The sequence below is a fragment of the Anastrepha obliqua genome, chromosome 2, assembly GCF_027943255.1.
Source record: "Anastrepha obliqua isolate idAnaObli1 chromosome 2, idAnaObli1_1.0, whole genome shotgun sequence".
In the NCBI taxonomy this organism is placed as follows: domain Eukaryota; kingdom Metazoa; phylum Arthropoda; class Insecta; order Diptera; family Tephritidae; genus Anastrepha; species Anastrepha obliqua.
The window spans coordinates 43,130,461-43,148,467 of NC_072893.1; the positions used below are offsets into that span (position 1 = coordinate 43,130,461).

The 18,007-nt window shown below is 36.7% G+C and overlaps 1 protein-coding gene across 2 annotated transcripts in view; it reads right to left on the minus strand.

Annotated features, from left to right (window-relative positions):
- Positions 1-2,518: 2,518 nt before the first annotated feature.
- LOC129238941 (SET domain-containing protein SmydA-8) overlaps positions 2,519-18,007 on the minus strand; it is a 43,934-nt gene continuing 28,445 nt past the window's right edge. For both annotated transcript variants that reach the window (XM_054874185.1, XM_054874184.1), the window contains exon 2: positions 2,519-3,461. In XM_054874185.1, the coding sequence (XP_054730160.1) occupies positions 3,027-3,461 (435 nt within the window). In that variant the 3' untranslated portion in view covers positions 2,519-3,026. The remainder of the gene's footprint in view (positions 3,462-18,007) is intronic.

The window sequence follows — 18,007 nt, forward strand, 5'->3', positions numbered from 1 at the left end:
CTTTATGCTAAATAAAAACAAAAATGGTCCATACAAAAAACATATTTTCGTAAGATTTTCAATAAATTTTTTTAGGAAATTAAGTATGCAGTTTTATAGCCCATTGAATTTCGGTACAACGAAGTGAAAGGGGCATACAAATCGCGTTGATGTTTGATAATGTTTTTGCTGACGGTATTGGGTGGTGAGCAATCGTTGGTGTGGAGAAAATGCACTTGTCTTGTAAAAGAAATATTGTCAAAAATCAAAACCAATTTTGGGTCACTTGAAAATTGTATTTTGTTCTACCAAAATTTAATGAGCTTTAAAATTGCATATTCAATTTTTAATTTTTTTTTTATTTTTTATTGAAAAGTTTAAAAAATTTATGAAAACTGGATTTTTTTTTATTTAATTTCTACAACTTGGATACAATTCCATGTATTGGATACAATTCCATGTATGTAAAAATTGATTGGTTATGTACACAATTTTTTTAAGCCAAAATTATTTATTGCACTGAATGTAAAAAGGAATTCACACGTAAGGGGTTTGAATAGGAATAGAATAGAATTACAAATTTTGCTTCGTGAAGAAGCTGTTTGATAAACTTTTTTTTTTTTTTTCATTTTGTTATTTTATATTCTAACGCAACGATTTTGCTAGTTACGTTGTTACATAAGAGCGTGGTCATTGTTAAATAATAACAACAATTGATTTTTCGAAAATTCGCTTTTTATTTATTTGATAATTGATAATTTGGTCGTCAATACCTAATGCCAATACCTCAGTAGCAAGTCCAATCTCCTGCATTGTCAATGATGGCCTGGCACCGTCGGGGCATACTTTCCACTAGTTTTTCTGCATATTATACCGGAACACCTCCAAATTTTCCGAATTTGTCAAGAATGTTGGTCTAAATTACATGGCTTGCGTCGGAAATGCCCAGAAGGATTCATCAGAAAAAATTACGTTGCTCCAATTGCGGTCTAAGTTTTCCTTCGCGAATTCCCCTCGTTTTTCAACGTGTTTTGCACTCAACATTGGTTTTTCCAAAGTACTGTGATATTTCAGTTTATTGGCAAGCAAGTGCCCGCAAATCGTTCCGTAAGATATGTCAACACCGTTTGCTTTCAATTTCACAGCAGCTCCACGTAAAGTCAAAGTTGGATCTTTCGAGAACAATGCGAGAATCTTTTTTTCGTCTTTTTTTGAGACTTTGCATACACTTCCGCTATCAGGAAAATCATCAACGTTACTGACCTTTTTATAGCGATTTATCCACTTGCTAACGAACTGCTTCGACTTTCCCATATATTTCGCAGCAGCAGTTTGCGTTAATTTGGGCCCTTTTTCATGCAAACATAGAAAAATTGCCTCAAATCGAGAGGCGTAAGCAGCACTCATTTCCAAAAACCACTCAATTGAATACTAAATTTGACAGACAGCTGACCTTTTACAAAAAGCATCAAGGACTGAGGTGCCCTCTATGTCATACAAAAAGAAACAGGACGCTGTGATTTTTTATATACGTGTAACAGTGACCACGCTCTGTACGCAGACTGTATATTTAGGTGTCATTTACTTTGTAAATATAAAACACTTCTTCTTCTTGATTGACCCGATAACCACTTACGCGTCTTTGGCGGAGTTTGGACACACCAAGGCAAGCCAAGTCCTGCTCCACCTGATCTTTTCAACGCAGAAGAGGTCTTCCTCTTCCACTGCTACCTTCAGAAGGTACCGCGTCGAATACTTTCAGAACCGGAGCGTTTGCATCCATTCGGGCGACATGACCCAGCCAGCGGAGCCGCTGGATCTTTATTCGCTGCGCTATATCTATGTCGTCGTAAAGCTCATATAGCTCATCATTCCATCGCCTGCAATATTCGCCATTGGCAACGTGCAAAGGTCCAAAAATCTTGCGCAGAATCTTTCTCTCAAACACTCCAAGGAACGTCTCATCGGATGTTATAATCGGTAGATATCGAATACTTATAAATAATTAAAATTGGAGAATTTTTTTTAAACGCACTTTATATTTCCTTTACGTTCCATATTTTACCTTAAAATTGTTGTAATTTTTTGAAATGTCAGAACTTTCTAAGGAAACTGGCATTGAAAGTTTGTCAAGCAGCTTTAATGGCGCTTTCAGATTTGGGTAGTTCCTTTTCAAACGCCCGTTATATGATTTGTGATATGTGAAACTTTATTTTTCTTCTTGCAGATTTCGGTCAAAATTTTTTTCGCATTTTCCCATTTTCTGGTTGGGTGGCCTTTCTGAGAGATTGGTTTCTGTTGACCATGAGGCGCACAGCTCTGTCAAAGAATGCCGTCTATGTTGCTCGAATTTAATTAAAATTGAAATCAACCGAACTGAACACATATGCACTTATGGCCAGACGTACTTATTAAAGTGTAAGGAGATTAGAAAAATTTTGCAATACAACAATGGCAGGAAATAAGCGCCAAACTATGCATCTGCAAATAAAATTCAAATGAATGTAATTAATTTACCCAGCGACAGAAATGAAGCGTATTCGGCTTTTCTTTTCATTGCAATTTTCATTTTATTTAATTATTTTCATTTACTTAAATTGTTTCATTAACCATTTGCTACTTATTTCAGACTTTATGTGAATATAAAGACTTTATTATGCAATAGAAAAAAGCGCACACACCAACATTAAATAAATATTTATAAATTTGAGGGCAAAACTATTTAGTAATAAATAAATTAACGCATAAATAATTGCATTGTTCTCGCAAGCAAATCTAGTGTGAAATTTGCAGCTGCACGAAAGCTGTCAGCGATGGGGGTAAACAGTAAACAGAGAAATGAATAAATTACTATTGTAACAATCAAATAACAATGAAATATGTGCATATGTATGTAAGCACCAGCACTTCGGCACTGCAATCACATATTTTTTTGATATTGGCGCACACAAACCCCCCTTCAACACAATAAATACAAAATTTCTTTAATGCTTTTTTTCTGCCCCGCACGCCGCTCCAGCTCCACCTTCGCCACTCGCTGCCCCTGCTCACGGTATCTCATTGGTAATCAACTTTTTCAGCGTACAATCTCCAGCACCCAGTTTCTCCAATATTTCAAGTATCTCCTCCCGATAGCGATCGCGATGTTGCATTTCCTCCTCGGTGCAATCGCCTTTGTAGCGCTGCATGCGCCAAATCACATTCAATTTCGCTTCGACCAGCACATAATTCGAGGGTGGGCAGAAGCGTGGACACATTTCGTTAATGAAATTTATCAGATCGTGCACGGTGCTCGTGTTAATGCGATTATTGATCGTATTCAGCGCAAAGTCCTGATAGCGCGACATCTTCGAGTGCGGAAAGACTGTGTCACAGGTGAGGCAACGCCAGTCCGGTTGCAGTGTTTTCGCTTGCAGTGGTATCACGATGCCTTTGCAGCCTTGTTCACGGCAAAAGAGCGCAGACAGGTAGGTGCCATTTTCCTGAAAATAGGTGAGTGGAATTAAATAAAAATTTAACTTAGTTTAAATGTAAATGCATGAAATAATTTGCGTTAAATTGATTTTTGCTAAATGTAAATTGCATGCTCGAATGCAGCAAAGAAACACCCGCACACAAATCCCATTTAAAATATTTGCATATACGAGAAGTTGAAAGAGTTCTAAATATTCATGGGCGCGTGAAAACTATCACTTGTTTTTTTAGAGTGTATGCAACTACAGGAATCAAATCAAAAATGGGGCAGTTGGGTTAAGAACCGATAAGTCTTAGTTTGAGTTCACTCTTTCATAGTAATTTAAAAATTAAATACTAAAAAAATAAACGTAGAAGCCTCGAGAACATTCATACCCTGCAACAAAATAATAGCACATCAACGTTTAAACCAATTTTGACTTTTTTGGAACGTGCCTTATTTTGGTTATGGGGTTAAATACGTCCAAAATTAAAAAAAATCGATTTTTATTTTCGATATTTCGAAAGTATAGTATCTTAAGAATATTCTGTGAAGTTTTCATGCGGGAATTTCCAATATTATAGCTTCTACAGCCCATTAACTAGGTAGAGAGCGGGCCGCGAGTTACCAGCCCAACACCCTTGCCACCAGTTCTCTGGAATGGGACTCAGCAACACACAAACACACATATGTAAATGTAAGAAACTGAAAATACTGAAATAAAAAATTACTTCTGTCTTTGCATTCGAATTGAGCAGACGTTTTACGTAGAGCGGCAAAACCCACAGGCACACACAATAATAATTTAATATTCGAAATTGTTTTCTCTATAGATTTGATTTTTGATATTTTTATCAAAGTGTGACATTTATGACGTAAAACGCATACGTTTTTTTTTCAATGCCGTAAATTGCAAAATTTTTCGAAATTCAAAAATCAGGCTCGACAGATTATAACTTTATTTACAAGAATTTTTTTTACTTCTGACAGATCCATCAATATTTCAAGGCGAAATGAAGCAGACAGTGCAGCAACTTTTTTTTATTATTTTTTGGGTCACGTGATTTTTTATGCACTAATTTTTATAAAGAGAAATTAACATAAATTTTTAAATTAAATTAAAATATTGCTATCCCTTCTAAAAACAGTTTGCCTTTTAGCGCATTTTTGACGTATGTAACCTCTTAAAAGAATTGTTCATTGTCTAATAAAACCCATACAAATCCCATTTTCCAGTTTTGTGCAAAAATTAGAAAACATTTTCAAACTCTTCATCCCATTCTATTTGAGTATTTATTGTATTAAGTTAATATATAATATAATAATAATTAATAATAAGCAACCTAAAACGATTAGATTAACGAAACCAACGCAAGACTGAGTCTTGTCGAAGCCCTACGCTCCCGATTGGAGTGAACAAGGACAAAAAAAACTAATTAGTAAGAAAATATCAGCGGTAATTATTGACCCTGAGATTTCGGGATATTTCCGGATGCGTCCTACGGTATTGCTTTCTTATTTCGGTTAGCAAAAATCTTACTTTAATTAGAATCAAAAACAAATCGTTTTTGAGTCGAAGGCCGGCTTAGCTTAACTTAATTTCGAGAACATCGATCAAATGAACTTACAATGGCAATTTTGAAGAAACTTTCAAGTTCGTTAAAAACTTTATTTCCAAAAATCTATACCATAATTACATAGCACATGGGCTGACAAGTACCGGGTCTAACACAGAGGTGGCACTAATTTTGTTGTATTCGCCTCTTTCTCAGTGATTGCTAACCTTAGAAAGACAACTGTTAAAATTTCTTGATATTCTATTCATTAGTTCGTGAGTTTTTGTGCTAAGAGTGACGATACTTTTGTTATTTTCGAAATAATGAATCAAAAAGATTTTCGTGTTTTAATACACTTTTTTACACTGCCTCTTGATGGGGAAAAATACCGTTCAAGCGAAGCAATGGATTGAAAAGTGGTATGGGTACTCCGCTCCATCAGAAACAACAATGAATCCTTGATTTGCTGAGTTCACGTGGTCGTAAAGACACCAATGAATCACAAAGCAGTGGACGAGCAAATGAGGTGGTAACACCAGAAAACATCAAGAAAATCCGCAAAATTGTTTTGAATGATCGAAAAGTGAAGTTGCGTGAGTTAGCCGACTTCGTAAAGATATCAAAAGAACGTCTTGGCTTTATATTCCATGAGCATTTGACTATGAGAAAGCTTTGTTCAAAGTGGATGCCGCGTTTGCTCACTGTTTTGTTACATCAAGACAACGCACCGTGTCCCAAGTAACTCAAAACAATGGACCAAGACTACATAAATTAAACTTGAAATTGCTCCTACATCCAGCATATTCATCAGATTTGGCCCCAATTAATACTAGTTGACTGTACGCAGACCTAAAAAATGCTCTCCGGTAAGAAATTACGCTCGAATGAAGAGGTTGTCGTTGAAAGTGAGGCCTATTTCGAGGCAAACGATAAATCGTTCTACAAAAGTGACATTGATATGTTCGAGCGGCCCTGGAATGATTTCGTTGTTCTAGATGGAAATTAGGTTGATGAATAAAGCCAATTTTCAACAAAAAAAAACGAGTTTTCTTTGTCAGGCCCGGGACTTTTCAGCCCATATGTTATTTCTCGCAATTACGTTCCTTCACTTTTATTGTCATTGCCAGAGTTCAACAGCGCGCACTTCATCAGTTTTTATACCGAAAAACGTATAGTGATCACAAATAATTTAACAAAATATTCAATTGAAATTCAAAATGGAAATTTTGTAAGTACAAATCTCAAGTGTATTCTATTCTAGGTACCTATAGAATAAATACAATATAAAGAAAGTTTAAACAAAGCTCTTAAATTTGATTTAGTATGTTTTGTTTATATTTTTTTTCTTACGGATTGAGAATTGTATTATATTGTATTATTTAAAAAAACTGTTTTAGTATGGACGGCAATGTGCTTTTGCTGACTAATTTTTACTTTAATAAAACTAAGAAAACAGCTTCATCAAATTAGTTCAGTCAGATAATCAGATTTACTTAAAGCAGATTAGTGGCTTGCGGAACGCACAACCTTCTGTATTCTGTCATCTGTGTGCAAGCGCTATTATATCTGTAAGGGGTCCCGGTGGTCTAGAATTTTCAAAAAATCGATTCTTTTTTGATAATTTGATGGCTTTTGAGAATGTACTGTCAAATTTGTGGAAGGATATTTCCAGTATTTTCGATTCTACAGCCGTTTTAGCAGGTAGAGTCATATTTTTCACACGGCGGCATGAATGGTCGCATTATGCACTCTCAAAACTTTAAACTCAAGTATCTCAAAACTACTTTTTACGGCCTGGTGTTGTCGAAAAAACAAAAAACTATTCAACCTAATCGTTCGAAAGTTTAATATGTAGTTCACAACATTAATGGCTATCGTCCGTACAAGAATCATATTATTATTTCAATTATTTAGTATTTTTTTTATTAATATAAAAAACAAAAAAACCCCGATTTTTAGAGTGTCAAATACAAAACCACGCCATTTTGATATTTTTTTATATATATTCTAGTACGGGACTTGCAACCAGACTCAACCTCCACTTCAACCCCATCTGCAGAAGCTGTAAAGCGGAAGGGATGAAGGAAAGTCTTTTCCACGACTTATGTGAATGTCCAGGGCTAGCTAGGGCCCGACTTCGCTCTTTCGGTAAGAATTTGCTGCTATACGTGGGCCTCACTAAATGGATCTGAGTTAGAAGCAAACAAAAAAAGAAAAAAAAGACATCACACGAAGGCAGTGGTAGTAAAACGGTGCTGGTCACTAATTAGGATTATTTCAGTGGAAGTACTCAACAACTACAACAACAACAACGGGTCATACAATAGCTACAACCATATGGTTTTTGTGTTTTAGATAAATAGAAGCTCAAATTCAGCGCCATTTTTAAAATTATTAAAATTAAAAAAATTTTCTTTTTAATTTTTGTATGTAAAAGAAGTTAAATAAAAAGCCTCAAAAATTTAAATATCGTTTTTCATTTTTTTTTTTATTGTAGCTCTAGACCTCCCGGTGGACCTCTGATGGCTAGATCGGACATATAGGGTTTTTCAGTAAGAGCGCTTCAACTTTTGAACTTTTTTGAATAAAACACAAACGGTTGCACTTTTTTAACTAATTTTTTTTTTATTATCGAGTTTGAACATATAAATTTAAGTATGAAATTCGATTTCTTTTGCATGACCACCGCGTGCACGTTTTACGAAGTCCAATCGTTGAACCCAATTTTCGACCACTCTTTTGCATAAATCGGCCGAAATTCCAGCAATTTCGCGTTCAATATTGGCTCTGAGCTCACAAATCGTCGCCGGATTGTTACTGTAGACCAATGACTTCACATAACCCCAAAACGGGACTGCTTCTTAAATGGACCGTAAAATGGCCGTAATGCTCTTAAAGTAGCAGCAACAGAACGATTATTTTCATAAAAAATTTGCACAATTTGCAATCGTTGCTCAAGTGTGTAGCGTTCCATGATGAAATGTACACTAATGAAGTTTACAAATGACAAGCGAAAAATAAAAAGTATTGCGTCGTTCGCCCTCCCTATCGGAAAAAGTTGAAGCGCACCTATTAAAAAACCCTATATAAAGGAAATGAAAAATATGACAATATTCACCATTTATGATATCTTGCGAAAAAGTGGTTCCCAAGGAAGCCCAGTGTCGAATTTACAGAATGCCAAGAATTCATGCCCCAAAATTGAGCCCATTGTTCAATAAACGCGATAACTTTGCAGGGTCTTCACGAATGAGTGTTCTGAACACGACCTCCTTTTCACAATTAACTCTTTTCTGGATGAATTTTTGGTTACTAACAGAAATTACTAACTTGATTTTTTTTTTTTGTGACAACTAGCAAGTACAGCACTCAGACCCAATTAAGTCCACTGTACTGCACTCGGATTCCCTTTTAATTTTCTTTAAATCCACCCGACCTCCGAAGAAATCTGAGTAGACCTTCTGGTGCCAAGGAGCCAAGGTGCTCGCTTCTTAACACATCAGTGCCATATACCTCAAGCCTGATTCGAGTGAAGGCGGGGGAGACGCAAAGAAAGTGTTCCGCTATTTCATCCTCCTCTTCACAAGCTAGGCAGAGTACACTGTCTGAGATGCCTACCTTTGCCTTTGTCCACAGAAAATTGCCCGTCATCAGTCCAACCAGCTGTCAGCAGTCCCTTCTACTTAATGACAAGAGGATTTGCGACAGTCGGTCGGACAGGACAGGTAACAACAGCTTAGTTCATCTGCAACCTCTCTCAGCCTGCCAAGCTCGCTTTTGGGTTGTAGTAACCCATTTGCTAACCGTGGCTTCGATGGCTGCAAAAGGCAGTGGCAGAGGAGTCAGCAGTAGCTAAGGAGTTAGAGGTCTCGTTACTCACGATACCCAGTATGCCGGGACCCATGTTAGCATCAGGCTTTTATGTCCACGGACATAGTTCAGCCTGAATTTATAGTACTCGAATACCCTTGATGTGGTTGGGGAGCTATCTAAGGCCATAAGCTCAGCTTGGCTGTCGCTGCACACACATATAGATCTGCTTCTCCTCTGTTTTCCACAACAAAGTTCATCGCTTCTTCAACTTGATTTCTAACATACTTATATTTTCATTTTCGGCTTTTCATATAGAACTGAAAGAATTTTTCTCCCTTGGAAGGTTAATAGTTTGCAATGAGTCGTGGTAGGTTTTGCAGGTTTTAGGAAATAAGAATGCTTTGATGTACGAGTATACAATATTTTGTTATCGTATTATCGGTATTACGAAAGTAAGGCTGTGAGAGTGAAAGATTTTTGCATAATTGTCTTTCGATTTGTTGTGGGCTCGAAGTGTTCGGCAGGATCGAAGAACCTTTGCTCGCATTTCAGCAATGAAAAAACTTCTGATCCAAAGCATATGCCTTTCGAAGGTTGAATACGAGTACCCTATTTGGAAGAATTACCAAGCAGCACATAAATATTGAGCGCACAATTTAAAAGGCATCGAATAGAAATTTTGCATTGGAACGTAGAAATAAGAAAAGCGGACACAAGACGTGAAAGTTGCATATTTTTTCTTAGTGCGACATACTCGCAGCTTCTACTTCAATTTATAGTGGGCATCTTGATGGTGTCCCACAAGAGCTCCTACAAGTTTTATGCCGCCGCCGATTGGCAGATGGTTTTCAAGGGATTTTTTTTTTGTTGGCAAAAAATTCGCGCGGATTTTAGCCATTGCCTGCACACACTGGTATCCACTATGAGAAAACAAAATTTCTATCATTTAATATACACATCTACATACTTCAGCAACAAATATCAGTACAAAAAAAAATATTTAACAAAAACACAAATTTCTTGCCAAAAGCCAATGAACGAAAAATTTGAATATTACATATAAGTACATATGAGTATGTACGTATGTTTGGATATGTTTGGATATTATTCTTGAAGAAGGCATAGAAAAGGCTATATTGGTCTCTATTTGAATGAACATATACATGAATGCATGCACATACACATCTACAAATGTACTACACATCAGACACAACTCATTTGCGTTCTTTTTCATGTCTGCTCTAAGAATTAGTGTCGCGGCCACGGTGCGTATCTGTCTGCTCCACAAGTGACGTATGTACGTACATCCATTTGTCAAGAAAGGTACTAGGAATTTCATAATTCATATCCGTATAAGCACTCAATAGTACATGCATACATTTTTTCAGCTGAAAGCGCCACCACATCTACTTCTAAAAGTAGATTTTGAAACCAATTTCCGAAAAACAATTAATTTTTCTTTTCTTCAAATATTTTTTTGAAGTTTTATTTTCTTCCTCTTTGTTTTGCTATGCAAGCAAGTCAAATATGATAATTTTGGTTTCAGTTTTCGACCCACTGCTTGTGCTTGGTTATGGGCATTTGGTATTCGGGTGCACTTCGATACTCTGAACGTTGCTTACATTCATTTTGTTAATTTGTGCATAAGTGAAGCGCGCATAAATTATTTTTATTTTTTATTTGAACTCATTTTATTTTTATTTTTTTCGTGTGCTAGGAATTACTATTCCTTTGCAGTATTTAATTAAAGAAATGTACTTTACCTACAAACCACAACTTTATTTGCATCTCATTGCCTGCACTCATTTGCGTATTGATTGCAGTAATGGATTTTTTATTGAAGAAAAATAGTCCATCGCCTGAGTACTGAAGAGTGCCTATGCATATTCAATTTTCATATTGTCACGACAAAAGACTTCCAATAAGTGAATTGGACATGCGTGGGAACACAAACATGCCCACATACTCGTATAAGTAGCTGTATTCTATGGTTGCGCTGACAGCCATGACCACTTGTGGAAATTAGATATTTATGCTAATTAGAGCTAATTGATGATTTATGGCATTCCAATCGTAAAGTGTGTATACAGTGGCGGCCGTATAATTAGAAACTATGCGCTAATAAAACAAAATCACTGTATAACTTTTTTGTAAACCTTAGGTGAGAATTTTAAGTACTGTTGTTCATAAAAAATGAATAAACAATTGGCGCTTACACGCTTTTTTGGTGTTTAGCCGGCCTCTCCCTCCTATTTCTGATGTGTGTCTTGATGTTGTTCCACAAATGGAGAGTGATACAGTGTCAAGCCGACTCCGAACGGCAGATATTTTTTACGAGGAGCTTTTTCATGGCAAAAATACACTCGAAGGTTTGCGATTGCCTGCCGAGGGGCGACCGCTATTAGAAAAACCTTTCTATCATTTTGTGTTTCATGCACGAAGATTCGAGTCTACATTCGTGGCGTACGTTATTAAAATTATTGTTTTTAGACAAACAGGAATGTGATATTATATCAGGATGTGATATTAGGAAATCAAAGGACGCTAAGATAAATGCAAATGGAAAAAGGTTTATAGAAACTTGCAATTTACATCGCCTTGTAACTATGAATGTGTAACCAAAAGGCGATGAAGACAGTAACTTGATATTTTTTGAAGAAATGGGTAGCTCGGTCAATGATATTTGTGCGATAGGGCAGAACTTTCTGGGTTAAGTAGAGTTCTTCACGATTGAGCAAAAAATCTGGTCAGATCATATGCCGGTAACTTTATGTTTATTTGAAAGACTGTGAAATAATATAAATAAAAAATGCAAAAATACAATAATTAAAAATAGTTTGGAAGAGTTCCATGACATAGGTAGGTAAAATGGTTGAAGTGCTGGTCTGGCACTCCTCAAGTAGCACTAAAGCGCAGTTTTGATACATTATGAGATCTCCAACAAGCAGATATTTACAGCCAGCCAGAGCTGTTGATATAATGGAGGACATTGATTGGATTTAGGTTGGTGCACTGCTCCAGGCTGTCGAAGAGAGGAGCGCCCAGTGACCTTAATTGCCTAGCTGCCAAACCCGGACATTTGCAGAGAAAATGCTCTTCAGTCTCCTTCTTTGAAAGGTCCCCACAGCTTCTGCAATGGGGGTTAAATGGTAGCCCTAGCTTTTCCGCGTGTGTGCTGATCGTCCACTGACCGGTTTGTATATCGTATTGGGGGCCAAAGGGTTTTCGAAATAGCACATGAAGAAATGGAGCTTCATCTTTTCTGCGCTTTCCTGAGAAATAATTTGTGCAGTTCGGTGTTAACTGCCCGAAAATGCTACCATGTCTCTTGAGAGATTGCCTCCAGAGGCTCATCTCCTTTAACCTGATTACACTTAGAGCTGCGATGGAAATGACAACAAATGAAACATTCAGAGCAACACTGGGGCAAGTTTTACATGCTCCGGTGATGTCACTGCATGCAGTCCTTTTGCAACGTCCCCAGATTAGCCCTTCCGAAGAGCTTCCCACCAAACCAGGCATCCATACGTTAAAATTGGCAAAACCACGTTGTACAAGCACAGTACGGCCTGTGGCTTGAGTCCCCATTTTTACCGAACATAGATTTGTACGAGTAGAAGGCTTACTGGCCTTCTTTACCCGATTTTCAATGTGTAGCTTCCAATGGAGTTTGGAGTCAAGTATCACTCCAATATACCTAACTTCCGACGAGAGCGGTATAACATGGTTGTTTAATTTAGGAAGTCGAAAGGGTGGAGATTTATATTTTCTGGTAAATAGCTTAAGCTCCGTTTTGTCAGAGTTGATTCGGAGGCCGCAAGTGGCAGCCCAGCGACTGAGGTACAAAAAAAAGTTGAACAAAAATTTCGAAAATATATAATAATATGAAAAAAAACGCTAAAGAAAGAAATAGGATTTAGCTACCATTACAAAAGTATATAACACAGGCCAACAAAATCTCGCTTTGTTACAGCTTTTAAAACGGCTATGGGTGTTTCTTGAAGGGTTTTTTATGCTGACAACGAATATGACCTTGAAAATGCTCCAGCACGTCAGGATTTTTGGCAATTTGAGGTTAAAAAGTCAAAAAAGGTATACGTAAGTATACGTAACTGAAACTGTTAATTTCAAAATGTCATAACTTTTTTTTAAAAAATCGTACAATAATTTTAAAAAATGGGTTTTAAAGTTAAAGAGTTGTACTATGCGACCTTTTTGTCGAAAATTGAAAAAAAAAATTTCTATCCCAAAACAAATTAGCAAAAATGGCCAAAATCTGCATTTTTTGACTTTTTAACCTCAAATTGCCAAAAATCCTGACGTGCTGGAGCATTTTCAAGGTCATATTCGTTTTCAGCATAAAAAAAACCTTAAAACCTTAGTTAAAATTATCGAAAAAGTTTTTTGGTTGTTGGCCTGTGTAATCAATGATTCCGTACCAGATGGAAATGGAAAAAATAAAATGCTTTAAATTTGAGATGCGAAAAGTTGCGCAAAATTTCATCAAAGCACTTCAAGAGTATAACGAAATACAATTCCAGTCTGATAGAGAAGCTATTTGGCAGCAATCAAACAATATAAAGCAATAAAAATTATTATAAGGAAACTGAGAGAAAAATAAATGATATTAAGTGCAGCAAAGATTGGTGGGCTTTGGCAAAAGAAGTAACAAAAAAAGCAAACTGATTTTGGTTCGAACATAAATCAGACTTTGATGAAGGAATATTTCAAAACACCTTTAAATCCAACCTAGTCAGCAAATAACATTATCTACGCTACTGTGGAAGACAAAAACGATTTCTTGGACTGCCCAATCACAGCTTAATAAAACGAAAGCAAACGCTTGACAGGATTTCATATGAATTTTTCCAAAATTCAGTCCAAGAGTTTTTGGACCTATATTTAAATGACTTGCATCACCATTTGGGTGGTGGTTTCAAAGTTGACGAGCCTCTAGGCTTACTGAAGCCATGGAGGTTAACCTTGTCAAATCGGCAATAATGGGGTTTCGTCGTGGGGGCAAACGTAAAAAGGAATATGGCAATATGAACGAGAGAATATTATTATAACAGACAGCTAACTGGGAGTGGTTCTTACACCCAAAATGGTTTTGCTGAAACATCTAGAAAACATGAACGAGGCCGCAATGTTTAGTTTAGACTTCACATAGAATAACTTTTTTGAAAAAAAGGAATTAAAGTTATTGTGTTGGGGAATAAGTTCCATAGACTTTTAGATTCAAAAACAAAATACAATTGTATTTTTAAGCTCCCAAGCTGTTCGCCTACTTACGCTATTTATTTAGAAACAGGTATGGACAGGTATCCAGACCTTCAAACAGTGGGACTCCCAGGCACTTTAACCGCGTTTTTAGTAATGCCGGACAAACGCACAGAAGGTGTTCTAGAGTTTTCTTAACATCCTATCTGCATTTCCGGCATTTGTCCGTGTTAGCAATCCCTATCTTGTACGCATGTGCAGCCAATAGATTATGACCTGTCAGCACACCTATGATAGTTCTGCAGTCCTTTCGCGAGAGCGTAAGTACGAATTGAGTCAGTTTTTTGTCGTTAGTTGTACACATAACTTTTGCTGTTTTGCATGTGGTTAGATTAGTCCACCGAGCTTTCACTCGCCTTTTCATGCAGTCGTCCATTTCATTTTATATTGTATTTAGTGGTTTTGGTATGTCGTTCTCTTGCTCAAAAGGTAGTCTAACAGCACTTTTTGCTATCCCATTTACTATTTCGTTCCCCATAATGGATTTAAACGGGTTAGGGCTAGTCAGAATTTTCTAAATGTTTTGTTTTTGCGTTTTTAGCATTTTGTGTGAAAATTTGAACTAAATCCAACAAATACTTTTCGAGTTATTGAACAATTAACAAAGGGTACTCGGGCGCTCCGGAGCAGAACTTTAAATGCGTTTTCTCAAAACTATGTTTTTTAAACTGGTGATCACTGTAACTTAAAAACTGCTTGGTAGATTTAAAAAAATTTATACTGTTTTTGAAAAATCGCTGCTGATTTTTTTTTAATTTAAATTTAATAATTAATTGCCGATTTTTTCCTCGAAGATCTGAAAAATATTTCCTGAGGCCCCCATATTGTTAATTAAAAAAAAACGCTTCGATCAGGCACAAGATTATCTATTAGTAAAACTACTTTCTCTTGTCCAATTGATTTTAGATGAATCTTCAAGGACTTGTGATGATCACAGCAAGGGACTTCTGGAGAAACGGGCTCCACACAAATGGCGATAATTTTCACAATCGTTAATTTTTTTTTTTTTAATTTTGCTAAAGTCAAGTCGAAACATGATGTATTAATGCTATGTTTTTATTTTTGTAAAATAAGGCGATTGAAAATCATAATTTTTTCGGGGTTTCGAATACCGCTAACGCCTTAAAGTACGGACAATTTATTATAGATGAAAAGTTTTGTAAATAAATATCTACCAAATGTTTCCCATAGACGGTTTTTAAAGTCATTGCCGTACGTTTACTTAAATGAAGTAAAAAAATATTGTCAATAATTTTGTAAGATTTTTTTTGAGAATTTTGAAAATTAAATGAATTATCTATCAATCTATATTCGAAGTTGGATTATTAAAATAAATTTAAATTATTTACCGATTTTTGTTTTTGTGTTTCGGCTGGTCACGAAATTAGAAACGCACAGTCTTTCTTTAATCTCTTCACTTGGCTTAGTTTTAGTGACAAAGTGAGTGTGATATAAAATCCATGGAATAATTTGTAATAAATATGAAAATGTAAAAAAAATATTTGTTGCAGCAGGCACTGGAAATCAGGCACTCCAACATCAACACACTTTTTACTACATTTTTGCACATCTGAAACTATAGCAAAATTAATTTGGAGCTGTTTTAGTATGAAACTCCAAAAAAAAAAATATATATAGAGCGCTTGGTGAAATTTGTAATTTATTTATTAAACGAGTATTTACAACATTTAAGAGCTATCAGCTAAAGTATTTTTAAGTAACATTTTTGCTCTTGAAAGTTCAAGTTAGTTTGAGGAAAAATTACTAGCCTCAATCTCATATCCAATTTTAAGAACCATCATTTACCTTTTACTATTTGCTTTGAAATTCATATCCGGTTTTTTTTAGGTGCATGAGCACTATCGACATCGACAACTATGGTGACAACTGAGAATGGCAAACTGCGTTGACATTTCTGTTCAGTAATATTTGGAAATTTGCTTTGGAACAAATAAATCTGTTTGCGAAGTTCATAGGGCGAAGTGTTGAAGAAGGCACCCAAATGGCGGTTCGCCGTCGTTCTCAAGTTGGTGACCTTTGTCCGTCGACTATGTGGAAAATTTTACGTAAGGATCTCGGCTTACGTCTCTATAGAATACAGATTGTGCAATAATTGAGCCCAAGTGACCATCGTTTGCTTCACATATTTGCTGATTGAGCTCATTTAGATGTATTATTCGAAATTATTTGAAAAAGAAGTAAAAAATTATGTCGGATATCATATGAAAAAAATAAATGCAATGAAATTATCTCCCAGATTATACATCTGTATATAGGTACATATATAATTGGCGCATACACCATTTCTGGGTGTTTGGCCGAGCTCCTCCTCCTATTTGTGGGGTGCGTCTTGATGTTGTTCCACAAATGGAGAGACCTACAGTTTCAAGCCGACTCCAAACGGCAGATATTTTTTATGAGGAGCTTTTTCATGGCAGAAATACACTCGAAGGTTTGCCATTGCCTGCCGAGGGGCGACCTCTACTAGAAAAACTTTTTCTTCATTTTTGGTGTTTCACTGAAATTCGAACTTGCGATCTCTCTCTCTCACGCGCCAACCCTTTCGGCAACGGCAGCCGCCGTAGATTAATTATAATAATAGAAAAATCATACCAACAATATTTTTCTTTTATATTATCATTTTAAGTTCTCGTGAAAGTAGACATCGGACTCTGTGACGAATAAGCATTATTATTACTTTTGTGAATAGAGCATTGCGGTATTTCGATATATGGCCCCTTCAGGGATTTATAAATTTTTTTCCTACTTTTGAAAGGGCCTTCCATTTGAATTCATTCTGAATGCCGTCCTTGTTATATGCAGAGCATTGCTCGCCTGTCAGGGACCTGAGCTCTCTCTAACCATGGGACAACATAGCCTGAAGAAAGAGTTTAGAGTCAAAGAGATAAGGTTACATGACATAAGTAGGCTCCAAACTGTGGGATTTCGTCAGACTAAGCCTTCCACTTCTTCTTCTTCATTGGCGCGATAACCGCTTATGCGATTTTGGCCGAGTTTAAAAAAGCGCGCCAGTCGTTTCTTTCCCGTGCTAACCGGCACCAGTTGGACACACCAAGTGAAGCCAAGCCTTTCTCCACTTGATCTTTTCAGCGCAAAGGCAGCCATCCTCTTCCTCTACTACCACCAGCTGGTACCGCATTGAATACTTTCATAGCCGGAGCGTTTGTACTCGTTCGGACGACATGACCCAGCCAACGTAGCCGCTGGATCTTTATTCACTATCTATCTCTATGTCGCCGTAACATCGCTTCATCGGATGTTGGCATCGTCCACGCTTCTGCGCCATTCGTTATGACGGGCGCGATGAGAGCTTTGAGGAGTGTTAGTCTGGTTCGTCGAGAGAGGACTTTACCACTCAATTGCCTACTACTGCCGCCTACGTTGGATTTCAAGGCTGGCATTGTTATTGGTGTTAATGCTGGTTCCTAAATATACGAAGTGTGGTACAACCTTGAAAGCATAGCTGTAAACAGTGACGTGGGTGCCGATACGCGAGTGCGCCGATTGTTTATTTGATGACAGGAGGTACTTCGTTTTGTCCTCGTTCCCCCTCTAAGTCCTTACTAGGAAAATACAATCTGAGAATGCATTCTCGCAAATCGCTGAAATGACTTCTGTCGTTTATGGGATCTAGCGCCGGAACCACCACTACACTTGCCTCCCCTAGTGAGAAGAGGTATGGCTAGAAAAAAAATCACAAACGCGTACCTCCCGCACAGAGCCATTGAGCTCTAATAAAAAAAGTTAAAGTAGAAACAAGCTCACGCCATGTCTCACATTAAGTACCTGCTCTTTTCTGTAACAATTGACCCATTATCTCAAAAGATTAAATTAAGATTTTTAATCACTTTATTTTGTTTCATTTTATTTTGACCTTAGTTTATTGTGGATTAATTTCATTAAG